Source organism: Tachysurus vachellii, chromosome 8, assembly GCF_030014155.1.
Source record: "Tachysurus vachellii isolate PV-2020 chromosome 8, HZAU_Pvac_v1, whole genome shotgun sequence".
Classification (NCBI taxonomy): domain Eukaryota; kingdom Metazoa; phylum Chordata; class Actinopteri; order Siluriformes; family Bagridae; genus Tachysurus; species Tachysurus vachellii.
The window spans coordinates 10,871,502-10,888,479 of record NC_083467.1 but is presented as its reverse complement, the minus strand read 5'-3'; the positions used below and the strand labels follow the sequence as shown (position 1 = coordinate 10,888,479).

Sequence of the window (16,978 nt, the reverse complement as noted above, 5' to 3'; positions counted from 1 at the left end):
CTCATGATTTTGTGACCAATAAAGATATAAATGGTCTGGAGTTGATTTCAATGTTAAATTTGCATTTGGTATCTGTTCACTGTAGCCCTACCAGCGAGAGAGCAGAAACCTTAGCAGAGGCCAAATCATTTTAATATCTGGGCAATCTCAGTCCTGCAAAACTACAAAAGACAAACTAAAGTGGATTATCTCAGAATTCTTTCCTTGTTAAAGAAAAACTCCTACCCAACAAGTAGCCGTGTGAAAAGACGCCTTAATGACTGTAAATACAATGGGTTTAACTCATGATGCAAACCAAGTGCGGAAAAGGCAGTTGATCTGAATCTTGATTGCTTCATTTCTAATTTTTTATGTCGGCATAATGAATTAGGAAAACCGTGTCCTTATCCATATATATGGACCCAGCTGTATTTACACAATTCTTTCATTTCACTGTTGATCACAAGAGGGAACTCTTTGCTATTTAGTGTGCACTACAAAACCCAAAACTATGCTTGTATGTCATTAACATGTATATCAGATTTAAAGTATGTTTTAACAAACCCAGTATTTCTTTCTTTCGTTCTTTCTTTCTTTAATTTTGAAAACGTAGTTGTGTGGAATGCCAGCTTTTCATTGTGCGTGTGTGTGTGTGTGAGAGAGAGAGAGAGAGAGAGAGAGAGAGAAAGAGAGAGAGAGAGCACCTCTAATTTCATCCTTTTACCTACATCATGGCTTGCCTCACTGCACTGCTATTCATTGGTCAAGGTGCTGCATTCATCATGTTTGAGTGACCCTGAAGCTCATCTTTCTCATCTTTCAATACCTTGTCTATCTGTCACTCATCCTTCCATTGCTTTTTCCTGCCTCTTTGCTTTTTCATTTTTGTTCAAACATAAAAACAGTAAAAGCCGGGCCCAATTTCCAGCTTGAAGTTGAATGAGGTGAGCTTTCTGCTTTAGAGAAAGATTAATGAAGTTAACGAATCTGAATGTGTGTGTGCAGTTTGTGTTTATGCATTCATCAGGTTTGAACAAGAATAAGAAATGGAATAAGCTGTTTATATAAATCTGCCTACAGGTGATGATGGTGCTACATGTATTACGTATTTCCCAGCTGTATGTTGTGCATATTATTATATATTCATGTTTCCATTCATATATAGAATTACAATTTAGCAAGAAATGATGTAGCAGTAGAAAAGGCACCTATATTTTATAAGTTCTGTTTTGAGGACACTGATGACAGCAGTGAGTCTTAATGATTAAAATTAAATGAATAATTATAATAAACTAAGGTTGGAGAGACGTGTCTTGTGATCTTGGTAAACTCCTCTTTTAGATACTCTTTTTGATTAAAATGAACCAGACAGAGAACCAAGTAATAAGTGCTTTTGGTGTTCACAAAGTGGCCTTTAAAGGGGAGCATTTTTTTTGGTCCTCTTTAGCATCGATGTTACCTTAGACCCCTTGTTGTTCATAGCACATCTCCTTTAAAGCTCAGTCCTCAGCTATGTGCTGATGTTTGTTATATAGGTGTAACTACTTTACTTTAACACATCACAGTGTTGTTCTGCTGAGAAAACAAAAGAAGAAATTTGGTTATCGGAATGTATTGAATATAGTGAGCAGTGATCTCCTCACGCATTGTAAAATTTGTTTTTTACCATCGAGGAAAATAACAGCTATGTACGGCATGGCAAATTATTTGAACCACAAAAGAACCCACTCTCATCTTTTTACCTTTGTGTATTTGGGCTTTGATTTTCATTTTAAATCAGGCTTCATTGAAAGAGATGGTCCTGTGTTTTTGTGAGGATTGTTCTGTGAGATAAATGTGTTTCTTTAATCATGTCTGTGTTGTAATGGAAGTAAGTTTGGCTCATCATCTTGTTAAACGTTTTTAACTGTCATGTCATGTCTGAAGCTTCTGACCGAGGCAGCCAGGTTTTTGAAGAACAATCCTCACAAAAACCCCGAACCACCAGCAAGGTGTGATGTTTGATGGCACAGGGATCTCTTCTTTCACTTCCTACTGGTCTGTTTGTATCACTGTGCATTTTGGTTGGGGTTTGAATTTTTAACTATTCCTCATAGCACTTTGTTAGCAAGTCTCCGATGCTGATGTCACATCCTGCTTGGCAGCTTATTTGACGTTTCCAGTCAAGATTAAAACACTACTCCAATGGCGATAAAGCGAGATATAGCAAATAATGAGATTTCTTTTTATTTAATCGCATATTTATTAGTAAAAACTAGTTCAGGAATGTGAGCCTTTATATAAAGAATGACATTTTCCTTAATCTTTATACCCATCTGAAAAGAAACTAGATGCGAATTATCAACAAGAAAAACAGTTGTATTTGTCATGAATTAAAACATGAATTGTATAAAAGAGAATAGATTAGCATTCAGATTACTGAGTGCTGAGAAGTGTTTAATTTGATGAGTTTGATGTGTTTATTTCAGGTTATTTAATTTATAATGAATTTTATTTCATTTATTGTTATGTAGTTATTTTTAATTAAGCTTAATAAGTCTGAATTACATAACGCTACTTATGTTTTTCCTAATTTATATTTTTTGACCGATTCTGTGCTCTATGTATCTTGAAAAGTGCTTTGTTCATAAAAAACCTATTATCTATACATGGTTGTTAGCTTTTAATGATTATTTTATAATTAAGATGTTGCTTTTATTGTCGTTTTGCCTTGTTTAGAGAAGTGTGACGAGAATGTTATTGTTATTATTTTTAGGTCAGGGTTACATAGAGGATGTACTGGTGGCATATCGGTATTTATGTCTTAATGTGATAAGAAACCGAAACAGGAAACCAACATCTTCGTCGTTGTTCTCACAGCTGTGCATGTGGGAGTAATACTCAACAGTCATTCTGACTTTTTAAGACATACATTTGTCACAAAGCTTCCACTTCTACAATTTCTCTTAAAAACCAGGCCACAATTAATATGCATATGTATATATGCTTGATGAGCGAGATCAAAATACAACACGTGCTCAAAAGTATATGAAAAACTACTTGTTTATTTAAACGTGAAGTAACAGATTACTCTATTAATAATTTTCTCTTCTAGATTCCCATGATGCTGTTCTGAGGTTTAATTCAGCCCCTACCAAAGGTTATGAAAGAGATGTTGGGAATAAGACTACAATTCGCATCATCAACTCCCAGGTAAGATCTTCTTCACAAATGTCTCTTATGAACGTGTGCCACAGGCATTTGTGGTTGATGTTGTTCTAATAATAATAATAATAATAATAATGATAATGATAGAATTAGAATAATATTTATAACTAAAAAATTATGATTCGATGATAAAAACGTTCTAGTCTTTAGTATGTAAGAAATAAAACCGTGGTGTTTTGTGATGATCATTTTCACAGCACGGAGAAAGAAAACAGGATGTTTTTTTTTTTTTTTTTTTTTCTCATACTGCAACAATGATCATTTTTGTTTTATTCATCAACAACACATCACCTTTTAAGCCATTGATGTAATGAAACGCAAGTATATCCTGTTATCACTCACCTTAGAGTATATGCATTTCTCTTGACTAAATTACAAATGTTTTCTTTTTAAATACGACATTAAAATGAGCACATTATTTGAATTCAGCCAGCAATACTGTTAGAGCTGTACTGTAATAGAAAATTAACCAGCACCTTCTGACTAATCACGCTTTATTAAAAAAAAAAAAAAAAAAAATGTGGTATACATGATTTTAAATTTATTAAATTTTTTTGATCTTTTTATGTTAATATTCTATGTACACTGTGCTTGTTCCCTGTGCTGTGCAGATTCTGGCTAATCCCAACCACCAATTCAACAGCAGCTCACTGTATAAGAACGTGACTCTGGTGGCCTGGGATCCTGCTCCATACGCTGTCAACCTGCATAAAGTAAGTACTGAGGGAAAAAAAAAAAAGCTTGGAATAAATCTAACCGACACCTGAGAACAGCGTATCTGAGGTTTCTCTGAGAGACAACGAATTACTTAATGCTTTAACTTTTTAGCCATTTATCACTTTATTCTCTCTTCGCTGTCTTTGCCTCCAGCACCTGACTATGGTGTAAATCATTTAACAATTCATTGTAGGCTGAAATTTTCATTTATTTGATGCTTCCAAGAAGGAAATATGTTATGTATGTATTCAGCAATGAAACTCAATGAAATTCAGCAGTTCTTGTTACTAGATGTTGTGTATAAGCTCAAGGTTATATACAGTATTAATGTGTTATGTTGTAGATGTGCCGCAGTTTGTGGATCCATTCTTTATTGAGAAAGAAAACAATAGAAACATCTATTTATATTAGATGTATAAATACATCTGACATACGACTGATATGTCATCATTTTTTCTCCTCCTTTTTTGATTTTTAGTTTTATACCAAGAATCATAAATTAAAACACTGCACTAGATATTTAGACCCTGATTTCTTAAAGTTGTGCGAGTGTATTAACTAGAGGTGAGAAATCTGGTAATGTTTTTTAGGCTAGATCTCAATCCATGACTTTAATTTGTTTATTTTGTTTATTTATTTTTTAATTTTGAAGACAGTTTTGCGAGTTACAATATAGAGCAACCAAACCAATTTTCCTTGACTTAGTGATTTTATATTGTGAAGGATTAAATTGAGTTGAATTGCTCCTGCACTGATGTGTCCTTGGGTATGTGAACACTTTCCTACTGAAATCTGATGTTTCATGTCTAATTTTATTAGCAGATTGAAATGGGTTCTCTTGTAATCTTGTCTCTTGTTCTCTTGTCTCTTGTTCCCCTGTGATTTGCTTCATCAATTCGTTATTCAATTTTCACAATTTGAGGTTGAAAAGCAATCTCAGAACATGCTGCCATCACCATATTTCCCCAAAGGGATGGGGATAATTGAGATATTGACTTTGGTAGATTTACACTACAGGTACTACTTAGAAACCACAATATTGGTCTTATCACACCTGCACTGAGTCGTTCTTGTGCTTATATGACTCTTCTTCAGCAACAGTTTCTTCCATACAGTCTGCAATAAAAAATACTGACAGGAAGTGTGTGTCTGTGTGTGTGTGTCTGTGTGTGTGTGTCTGTGTGTGTGTCTGTGTGTGTGTGTCTGTGTGTGTGTCTGTGTGTGTGTCTGTCTGTGTGTGTGTCTGTCTGTGTGTGTGTCATTTGTTTTTCAGGCAAATATGATCAATTCAACCGCTGTAATTTGGATGTGAACTACTATAATGAACAAAGACATAGGAAATGTTTCTCACTACATTTAAAATGTCTGCCGTATTGCAGAATATAAAATATAAAATGACTGATATTGGTACTTGAATAACAGAGAATGAAAAACTATCTGGAATAAAATGCAATGCTGTATGTTTGTGTTCAGTGGTATAGGAACCCAGACTACAACCTTTTCACTCCTTACATGAAGTACAGAAAGCAGTTTCCTGCTCAGCCTTTCTATATTCTGCATCCCAAGTTCATCTGGCAACTATGGGACATGATCCAGGCCAACACACTGGAGAACATCCAACCCAACCCACCTTCATCAGGGTTCATTGGTAAGACATTTCCACTTACATCTGCAGCCTTTAGTGTATGACTTTGACCATCCCTTTTTTTTTTCCAATTTAAATTGTAGTTCATCATTCCACTCCAGAGTGATTGTTAATGGCTCATATGAAGTTCGACATTCGAGGCTTAAGAATTTTTTTATTTTTCTTCCCTACTTGGGGGCATAGTATTTATAGAACAGTTATAGTAAAAAAAGTTATTATTATTTTTTTTTTTTTCAAATTAAATTTTGTTCAAATTAAATGGAAATAACAAGCTCATTTTTAAAAATTAATTCATGAATTAATTTGTTAATTTGTTTATACTGAATAAATTTGTTTGAGAAGTCACTCTCCGTTGCGCTGGCAGAATGGAATGCCAAATCAAATTGGTGTTTGGTGAAGAGGTTTTTAGTGTGTTTTTGTAGACAGCTTGTGCTTCAGCTTTGTATGAGCATCAGTTTTATCCACAAAGGCCCAGCGTGGCTGTAGGCTTCCATTTCAGCGAGACACATCCAAGGTCAGACTTTTGTACGTCACTCTGAATAAGGACATCTGCCAAATGCTGTAAAATGAAAATGAAAGTTCACTTGTTTAATCTGCTCACCTTAGTCTCATATCAACTGAAATATAGTACGTACATCCTGTTTTGAAAGCCAGCAGCCACAGGGAGGATAAGAACTCTTCTGCTATCAAGTACAGTTGTTTTCTGTGGTTTTACATGCCTTTAAGGTGTTCCTGAGCTCACTTGCTATGCTGAGTACTTTATTAGGAGCACATGCACATCTACTCATTCATGCAGTTATGTAATCAACCGATATAACAGCAGGGAAATGCATAAAATCATGCAAAAACAGCCAGCAGCTGCAGGTAACGTTCATATCTACGATCGGAAATGGGGGGAAATTATGATCTCAGTGATTTTGACTGTGGAATGATTGTTGGTACCAGGCAGGTTGGTTTAGTATTTTCATAACTTCAGATTTGGATTTTAACAATAAAGAATAAATATCCAGTTAGAATTAGATCTGTGGACAGAAATGGTTTGTGATGAGAAGGGTCAATAGTGAATGGCCAGACTGGGTTAAACTGACAGAAAGCTACAGTTACTCAGATAAACACTCTGTACGATTGTGGTTAACAGGAAAAACATCTTAGAATACACAGACTGTCAAACCTTGAGGCAGATGGGCTACAAGCTGTATGCCAAAAACTGAAAGCTGGGGCTATAGTGTATACAAGCTTACCAAAACTGGACAGTTTAAGACTGGAAAAAGTTAGCCTGGTATGATGAATCTCGATTTCTACTGAGGCACACAGATGGCACCAACAGCATGAATCCATGATCCCAACCTGCCTTGTGACGAATGTTTTCTGTATGTGGCTTCATTTCCTGCAGTGAACAGACTATAATCTACAGCAATGGCTAGAATGTGGTTTGATGCAGTTGTGGTTCCTCTTTACGTCTGTGTGCTGTTAGGATTCACGGGGTGACGGTTAATAACCTCCAGTAGACATCTTGTAGTATTTTACTAAATAATGCAGCAGGATGAATAAGTGCAATTCTAAGCAGTTTACAGGCAATTTTATTTTCATAGCAGGTCACTGACTGTTCAGTATTTACATCATAAATTCAGCTAATTTAGGTCTACACACAAGTTTTTTTTGTTTTTTTTTATCTAGACACATTCAAACAGAACTAGAACACTGGACAAATGCACCACTCATTTATTCATCTTCAACTTTATCCTGATCAGGGTCCTGGTGGTTCCAGGGCCTGTAGTGGGAACACTGGGTGTGAGGAGAGCAATCATCACACCGACTGTTGTCAATATATCCACAGGATTCACTCAGCCCTCCATTGCAGGACAATATAAACATAGCTGTATTTCTGTCTGTTTTCATAAAGTAATGGTTCTAAATCGACTAGCGAATAGTGTTGAAAAAGTCGCTAGGCAACAGATTCAGAAAAAGACTCAGAAATAAGACATTTTTAATACAGTACAAAAGTAGTGTCTGGAATGCCGGTGTCAACACACAAAATAAAGAATATGACAAAAAAAAGATGCCACAACTCTGTGAAGTCCTTGACGGAGTCACAGACAGAGACTGAGCACAGAGACTGTATTATGAATCACCGCATGTGGTGTGTTAAGGTTTAGGTTGTGCTGCTTTGCTCTGTAGCGATTATGTTACATCCGTGTTCCTGCAGGAGGGCCGGAGCAGGTGCTGTACAGGACTCCGGATCTCTGTTCACAATTCTTTCCAGCTGCATCACAGTGTTCTTGGTGACTGTTACATAATGACTGTCGGTCACTCCTGACCTTTCCTTAACTCCTAACAGCATCAGGAAACATCTGTAGAACTAGACAGGGAGAAAGAGAGGAGAGATATCATGGTGTAATAACAAGGGGAGGAATAAAAAAAAGGAAGCAAAGCATTAGAAATAAATAAAATAGAAGACTGTGTGTGTGTGCGTGTGTGTAGGCTTTCATTTGACATGTCGAGTTTGTTTGTAATTCTGCTGCATTACAGGCATCTTGCTGATGATGTGGTTGTGTGAAGAGGTTGACGTCTACGAGTACATTCCTTCTCTAAGACAGACTGACTTGTGCCACTACCACGAGCGCTACTACGATGCTGCGTGCACGCTGGGAGCCTATCACCCTCTGCTCTACGAGAAGATACTCATCCAGCGTGTCAAATCCGGTTCCAACAGCGACCTCTGGGGAAAAGGCAAGGTCACACTCCCTGGCTTTAGGAACATCCACTGTGACCCCTGAACTCTGATCCCAGAGGAAAGGTTGCAATAATTGGAAAGCAGGTATTAGTTTGAGGTGTTACCTGCAGGCAGTCCACAGAGACAGACTCTGCTCTTTCGGGCAGTTTTTAGTTGCGTTCTCTGAGCCTTGTGTGATGTAGAGGTCATTGGGTAGCAATAGGTTTGTCATAGAAAAGCTGTTTTTAGGTATCTGGTGATTTTGCTGTAGCTAGCCATCATTTGACAAGACTGACAGTGTTTGTGTGCCTGTGATGGAATTGAAGAATAGTCAGAAAACGTGACCATTATAGACACACACACACACACACACACGCACACACGCACACATGTAAAATATAAATTAATGCGCTTACTAAAAAATGAAAAACATTTTTTTTTTGCTGTAATGAAACCCACTGCTTTACCAGTGATGATACCCGAGTAGTATTTGGTTTCTGTTGTATTATAGTTTTCTCAGCTGTTCACAAACGAAAAACGTGGTGCATGTCTGAAAGTACTGCCTGGTCTGTGCCATATAGTGTCTATATTGTAAATGACATCACTTTTCTCTTGAATGTTTCAGTTCATGAAACGATTGTTGAACGAAAAAAATACAGGTGAATGCCATTTCATAGCTCACGTCATACAGCTGAGAAAACAAAACTTCCAAACAAATCCTTCTTTACTCTAAAGTTACCGTCTTGGTTCGGAAACGTCTGATGCTGTTAATATGTTGAGAGTTTGATGAGCCATTCCCTTTTCAAAAGATCCAAAACCACACTCATCTGACTGTATTTATTGTTTTTTTTTTTTTTAGCCCTTTGGCAATATAGCCAATGAGCAGTGGTTGTATTAATAGTGTAATGTGTTTACCAGCACCGTCTGGTTCTTTTTCTGTATTTTGTCCAGGAGGTCACAGGTCTTCATGCGCTCCTTACAGAGTGGTCAAAAGCGAATGAAAACAAAATTTCCTTGCATTGTATTTTGGAACTTTTTTTTTAAACTGATTTTTACCTTCACTTTGTGTTTTATTGATGTAAATAGAGTTTTTTTATATATAACAGTAGAAGTAAAGGTGTTACCTTGTTATGACATGTACACATTTGTTTTTCCTTACATGCCATTAATATGTAAAGGAAACAAATACTCCGCTTTGTTCAGACTGAAGAAACGTGAACTGAAGTTCTGTATAGCTCTAAATTTTGATGGCAAAACTGGGAAATGCTGTTTGCGCTCAGGTCTGTGACAGACTCTGAAGCGCACACTCTCTAATCCATCTATTGGTTAAATATTTCATTTAGGAACCTTTGTTGGTAGTCTAATATTCAATTGTGATAACTACCTACCCGCCCCATGTTGGGGCAATGTAAACTGATATCGATTGATAGGGTGATGAGTGTTCCTTCTTTTCAGGATGATTTCATCTGTAATCCTAAAGCAAATCCTTTCTTTTGCAATTAGGCTCATCCTGTCATGGTTTTTTTATTGTGTTTTTTTTTTTTTTTTTTTTTTTTTAAAAGATAATGTTAGTCTAAACTCTGTGAACTGTGTTTTTGCTCTTTGTCTATTCCATCTCTAAAGACGAATCACATATATCTCTGTCACACACATCCCAGGCGTCCCTGTTAGAGAGAGGTATATTAATGGTGATGAGATTCGAAACTGCAGTAAAGCCCATAGAAGGTGTTTTTTTTTTTTCCCTCTTAGTCTTGCTGCAGGGAATATATACAGGAGCACACCACTGAACACTTGCTGAATGTCTAGTAAGCCTTTAATTACAGTGCAGTCAGCAAGAGAAAATAAGGGTCACACGCTGCGCCATGTATTGTCTATGCGTTCAGAGCAACACACACAGAGCAACATTTTTTTTATACATAGATATATAAATTTGCCACTTGAATCTGTGCTTCCCAAAATATTTGAAGTTTGTTACACAGCAATCTGTTCCAAATACAGAAAAGATCAGTTTACATTCATCCTCTAATCTGTGGAAATCGATTTTCTCGATATGACGGCCTACTTTTTCTTTTCACAATAAAGCCTTAGCTGTATCACTCACACTGCAAAGTGGATATCGCATGCTAATTAGCAGGGCTTGTATGCTCATTGTGGTAAAGGTATTCATTTGTTAATGTAACAATAATTAAACTGTCTAACTTACTTGCTTATTTCAACTCTTTAAGTTGTTTTAGGTATCAGGAATAGAGGAAGTGGAATCGAGACATTTTTTGGTGAGATGATCGATGCACTGTTATTGGGGTATTGGCAATATTGTGCCAAATAAGTGTTCAGTGTTTCCTGATCAGGTTGTTTCGGGCCTCGGTGTGTTTGGGGCTGTAACTTTGGTGCTGTGACTCTGTATTATGGACTGGAACTGTGGTGTTGTGAATTTGTGTGAGATTTCTTTCTTGCTGGCTCACTTTCTTTATCCACTGGTCTGCCCTATCTGTAAATTATTTAACAGCCACAATTTTTGGTTGACTTGTTAGCCAGGACGCTGAATTTGCAGTGAAAACATGGACGCAAAAATACTCTGTGTCTGCTTTAACGACTGCTGGTTGAACTGTGTATTTTTAAACACATACCTAATTTCAGGGGTCCGTAGGTTGTATTAAAAAAAAAAAAAAGACAATTATAAAGTTATGACTTTATATAAATTGTTTGAATTGACTGATTGATTAAGTGGATTTTCTACCTGAATGCTGAGGATCCTAACATAGTCACTTTCATTCTGTTTGTTACTCAGTCTTCAGAAAGTGAGATTGCATGCTTAGTGGTGATTAGCTGCACCGATTTCGACGACAGCTGTAGGCAGGAATGCTGCATTAATTTGACAGCTGTCTGTTGGGTGCGGTATCCTCAAAATAATGTTGACTTGCTCATTGTTTCCACTACAAATCCAATGTGAAGCCTAATCCTGAAGGCCAGAACAACACAAGTTATCACTGTTCATCTATTTATGGTATTCTCTCTCTCTCTCTCTCTCTCTCTCTCTCTCTCTCTCTCTCTCTTTCTCTCTCTCGCTTCACCTTACCACCACACAGCCTTTTAGTGTGATCTGATGTACATTTTGAAGCCTGATCAAAGGAGTGTACATAGTTATTTCTTTGTTCAGTTGTTGAAGCAAATTTGATTATTTTAATTGAATTTGTGTGTTTATGTTTAGAATTTTCTAACATGAAAATAAACATGCATAAGCAATTGGTGTATTTTATATTATTGGTATATTGTCCAAAAAAAAAAAAGTCTTATAGTTGGGCCAAACTGATATCAATATAGGATTAACTTTTTCTCTTTTTTTTATTTTTTGTCTAAATTTCTTTATAGATACAAACAGAACAAAACAGTTTGGTGTGCCATTGTTCTGACACTGCTGTTTATTTGGTGCATGTAATTTGTCCACAAGTCAATTTTTTTTGTTTGGTTTTTATCCCATCAAGACCTGAAAAATAACATGATTAATAAAACACTTTCTATTCTTGTTTCATCTTACCAAGATAGATTCTCCAATAAAGCCTTCTGGTCACTTCTGAATAATGACTTCTCCTTGTAGCTTTCCATTTCATACATTCTTGTACCTCGTACATAAGGAAAAGCTTCTATTTATTCTACACTGTAAGTGGTATGTGGATTTAGAAATGTATTTTAATGTATCTTACTGATTAGAGTTTCTTACCTGTTTGTTCATGAAGATGTATATAATTGGGTTGATGACTGTGCTGCTCTTGGCAAGCACAGAGGGAATTATGCTGGCAACAGGTGTAATGATTCCCGGTGGTCCAAACGTGGCCATTATGGCCACCACACTGTATGGCGTCCAACACAGCAGATAACACACCACCGTGGTGATGACCATAATCAGCAGGTGGTAATCTCTCCTTCGAGCTGTCTTACGAATCTTCCCTAACTAAAAACAAGAAAGAAGGAAAAAGTCCTCTAATGGTTCTATAATGGAGTGCATTTTGCAGTCCTAGCTGTTAATAGCAAGCAGCTGGTTGTTTTTTTTTTTACTCAGTGATTTATTTTTCTTAAAATTTTCTTGAAAATGTGCCTATTAATGTGGATATATGATCATTTAAAAAAAAAGACTTCTATAAAGCTTTGACAGGGTTATGTACAGGTTTGGGCTGTAATGTAATATGTGTTACAGCAATATTGGTAGAATACAAAAAAGAAGTCGATTAAAACTTATTGCTTTATTAATGGTCAATTATAGATAGAACACCAGTTGATCAAATACTACAGAATACTACTGAGAAAAATAAAATTTAATTGCAGGTTTCTTTCACTGATTTGTAGGTAAAAAGTGAAGGAAAAAAAATCAATTTTTAGATCAATATCAATATTGATAAAAATCAATATCAGATGTGCTTAGACCTAAGACTTAAAAGGATTATTTTGTATTTGAATGTATACCAGTATTGGACTTGATCAGGAACATCATGTCCAATAGACATTTAACATCAACCAACACCTCCAGATTTCTTTTTATGTCCTATAAACTGTATGAATTGTTCAGAACTGTATGGTTGTTTAAATGCTACTGAATTTCACAATATTCAGATTAGCGGATGAAGCTCTTTGTTAAACCTTCCATCACACTCTGCCAGTGTGACTCCAGAACTCACCTGTTTGACAGCATATAGCAGTCTGCCATAGCTGTACACCATCACCAGTACTGGCAGACCCAGGCAGAAGATGAGGAGGCAGATAATGTAGGAATGGGATTCTGAGGAGTGATCGGTCCATGTCACTGAACAGCTGGTGCCAGCGCCCTCTAAACCGTAACTACTCCAGCCCAGCAGGGGTGGCACTGTCCAAATCAAAGAGTACAACCATGAGCCCCCAACTGCAAGCAAGTGCTTATGGTAGTTTGGTCCACGGTTGTTATACACTGACATTGTGCTGTAGCGCTCATAAGACAAAATCACCAAGGATATTAGAGACACAATACCTAAGAATGAGAAGGGAGAAGAGAGAATGAAAGAGGTAAGTTCAGGGTTCACATCTAAAAGACATACAATAAGCTGATGTGACAGATGAAGAACAAAAGAGAGCAGAGCTTTAACATTACTAATACATTACTAATACATTACTAATAGACAAATCACCTAAACAATCAGCAGTTATTATTATTATCAGTAGTAGTAGCCATAGTAGTATAATTGATATTACTCAATAATTATTTTGTTTTTAGATTTATGACATTACTATAATGCCACTATTTCCAGTGTTATTCAAACAAGCAGCTTGTCTCAATATATTCTTAAATAAATATATTCTTTTTAATGGAAAATGTGAGGCATGCTTTATTTCTGAAAATAAGAGTCATTCTCTTGATTGCATTGTATGTTGTAGTTTTTAGATTTCCCTTCACTGAAACAAAGGGGCCAGACAAAACCGTTCAATTGGTGTCCACAAAGCAAAATCTATAAAGACTTGGCTTGACATGGTTTGACAAGGTTGGAGTTGAAGAACTCAAGTTTCCTGCATATAGCCCTGATCTCAATCCATCTGAACACCTTTGGGATAAACTGGAAAATTGAATGCACCCCAGACAACATCACCCAACATCAGTGCCTGATCTCATTAATGTTTTTGTTTTTGAACAGACAGAAATTCCTACAGTCACAATCAAACATCTTGTAGAAAGGCTTTCCAGAGGAATAGAAGCTGTCATTAACAACTTTGGGATAGGATGCTCAACAAGCACAAAAGGGGTGATGGTCAGTTGTCCACATAATTTTGTCCATGTAGTATAGAAAAAGCAAATAAATATAATGTTTTAATAAGATGTTGGGCTACCACAAGCCCCCCGATGAGTTTCACTGTGCCATGACAAAGATTCTAAAAGTCTCTGCAACTGTACTGAAGTGATCCCAATTCTTACAAATCATATTCCCTTAATTTGTGTTTTCAAGTCAAGTCAAGAAGCTTGACTTATTGTCATTTTGACCATATATAGCTGATGCAATACATAGTGAAATGAAACTGCATTACTCCAGATCAGAAGACAAAACTGGTAGAGGAAAGTGCTAACTAACACTCCAATCACAACAAAATCTCATTCTTGGGCACTACCAAGCTGACACTGGTCCTCAGACTTTAACCAATACAGTTTGTGCATATTTGGGGTGCGCACTTGGTAGTAAAAATCTAACTTGTGCTAGGTAAATAACTCCATACATGGCTGCAAGCTGCACACAAACACAGCAGACTTACTCTTGCAAATTCTGCCACACTGCCCTCTTCTGGTCAATGTTTTACAAATTATTTCATATTGATGAACGTAATATTGCAAGACTACTTTATGCTAATGAAATGATAACTAATTTAAATGATCTGATTACTTGTAAAAACACATCATCTTAAGCTGATCAACTCGGGGAGTCGTCACTGTTATTTCTCTATTATAAGCAGACACTGTTCAGATAGATTTAGCTTGTGTCTATAATATTCCGTGCTATCCTGTAATATTTTATACATATATTCTGTTCATATTTCCTCACACTTTCAATTCTTTCATATGGAGATTTTTTTTGCCCATCCTGTCAGACAAACGTCACCCACACTAATCTAGACACATTGTCAGTAGCACAACCACAGACAGAATAACTCTAGGTGTTAAATTAGCCACTGTTGCTTACTACATTTATAAGTCAGTGTCCCTGCCACCTCAGCCAGTGCAAGCCTGTGCATGTCTATACAAGTCAATGTTAATCTTTTTTCCCTTCTTAAAAACATAACACATTTCTGCATGTGATGTAAATATAACTATGCAAGCTGGTGTTTTTTTTTTTTCCAGAGTGTGACAGTAACTTTAGGCATTACAGACATCTAATGAGAGCATGGTTTTCATATCACATTCTGGCCTGCCTTGGATAAGCCTGTGAACTGACCCACTGTGGCAGGGATTTGATTAAACCTCCTTTATGAACTACAAATCAAATGTCAATCTGCAGGAGACTGACTGGCCTTGGCAGCTAGTCAGACCTTGTTATAGTGCCATCACATCTTATATGATATTACAACAAAATGCTCTGATTGATGTCACTGATCATTGTGCATTATTGGATTGCTATAGCATTTTGATAGGATATCAGTTCATACACACTGCAAGAGATTAGCCTTTAATTTTTTTTTAGTTTTATTATTTTTATTTATTTATTTATTTAAAGCAAATCAAAGAAATGGGGTTGTAAGATGACAAATGTCACAGGAATGCTAAGAAAACGTATATAGCCCTAATGTTTAAGCATTTGTGGTTTTATATATATATATATATATATATATATATATATATATATATATATATATATATATATATATAGAGAGAGAGAGAGAGAGAGAGAGAGAGAGAGAGAGAGAGAGAGAGAGAGATTTTATTTAAAAAATATAATAATAATAAAAACATAAATAATATATATATATATATATATATATATATATATATATAGAGAGAGAGAGAGAGAGAGAGAGAGAGATTTTATTTAAAAAATATAATAATAATAAAAACATAAATAATATATATATATATATATATATATATATATATATATATATATATATATATATATATATATATATATATATATATATATTTAAGCATCAGCAGTACTCTTCACTTTAGGAGTTCTCACAATTGTGAGAAGCAAAAATATTATTAATAGTTCATTCAGATGATTTTACTTGTCTAAAAAACACAAGGCTACTTTTTAAACCATCAGACCTGGGGCCTGTTTCAGAAAGGAGGTTCAACCAACTCTGAGTTTAAACTTGAACTCTTGAACCTTTCGGTTACAGAACAGCTGAAATGAGTTAGTTTTATCAACTCGAAATTGACTGACTCTGACTCTGACAGACTCTGACTCTGACTCTGACAGACTCTGACTCTGAGCGCGTACACCACAACTATAAAAAAGCCATTATCAATGGAGCGCAGATATAATGAGTCACCATGGCAACAACGTCAGACAAAAAAAAGTCTGCATGTTTCTTACCAGCAGAACCGGAAGTGCTTATGCAAGCATGTGGAGAATTTGAACATGTATTTAAAAAAAAAACTTTATAAAAATAAAACCCTATATACATTTTAAAGGTATATTTTTAATGTAACCTTCTCCCTCTAGTTACACTCACTCACCCACTCACTCACTCATTTTCTACCTCTTATCCGAACTACCTCGGGTCACGGGGAGCCTGTGCCTATCTCAGGCGTCATCGGGCATCAAGGCAGGATACACCCTGGACGGAGTGCCAACCCATCACAGGGCACACACACACTCATGCTCTAGTTACACACTTTGTTCAATTCAAGGATAATTCATGCAACTGTATCTTGTTTATTTGAAAGCATTAGAAGTGCAGTTCTAATTAAAAGTCTCTAAAGTATCTAAATAAAGTCTTTCCTTATTGTTCAAGTGATTGAGGTTGATTTAGGATTTAGAAAGTAATTAATAAGTAAGTAGACCAAATTACTAAGTAGACCAATACTTTCTAGCGATAGTAATTATTACATTAATCTAATTAGACTTGTTGAAGATGTAATTTGTAGTTAGTAATTAAGAACTATTTTAGAATAAGAACAGTATTTTATCTTATCAGGAAACAACACAAAAATTGTCAGAAAGCGCTTAAGAGCGAGGCGCACTTTCCTGAATATGTTCTGCATCCCA

The 16,978-nt window shown here is 35.9% G+C and overlaps 2 protein-coding genes across 2 annotated transcripts in view; one reads left to right on the top strand and one right to left on the bottom strand.

Moving 5' to 3' along the window:
* Window positions 1-11,504, top strand: part of st6gal2a (ST6 beta-galactosamide alpha-2,6-sialyltranferase 2a) — a 32,296-nt gene extending 20,792 nt beyond the window's left edge. The window contains exons 4-7 of the mRNA XM_060876236.1: window positions 3,074-3,171; window positions 3,798-3,899; window positions 5,377-5,551; window positions 8,078-11,504. Coding sequence (XP_060732219.1) covers window positions 3,074-3,171; window positions 3,798-3,899; window positions 5,377-5,551; window positions 8,078-8,325 — 623 coding nt within the window. The 3' untranslated portion in view covers window positions 8,326-11,504. The remainder of the gene's footprint in view (window positions 1-3,073; window positions 3,172-3,797; window positions 3,900-5,376; window positions 5,552-8,077) is intronic.
* The window catches only part of tmtops2b (teleost multiple tissue opsin 2b), an 8,295-nt gene continuing 2,531 nt past the window's right edge, over window positions 11,215-16,978 (bottom strand). The window contains exons 2-4 of the mRNA XM_060877183.1: window positions 12,928-13,257; window positions 11,980-12,206; window positions 11,215-11,220 (exon numbers count right to left, since the gene is read on the bottom strand). Coding sequence (XP_060733166.1) covers window positions 11,215-11,220; window positions 11,980-12,206; window positions 12,928-13,257 — 563 coding nt within the window. The remainder of the gene's footprint in view (window positions 11,221-11,979; window positions 12,207-12,927; window positions 13,258-16,978) is intronic.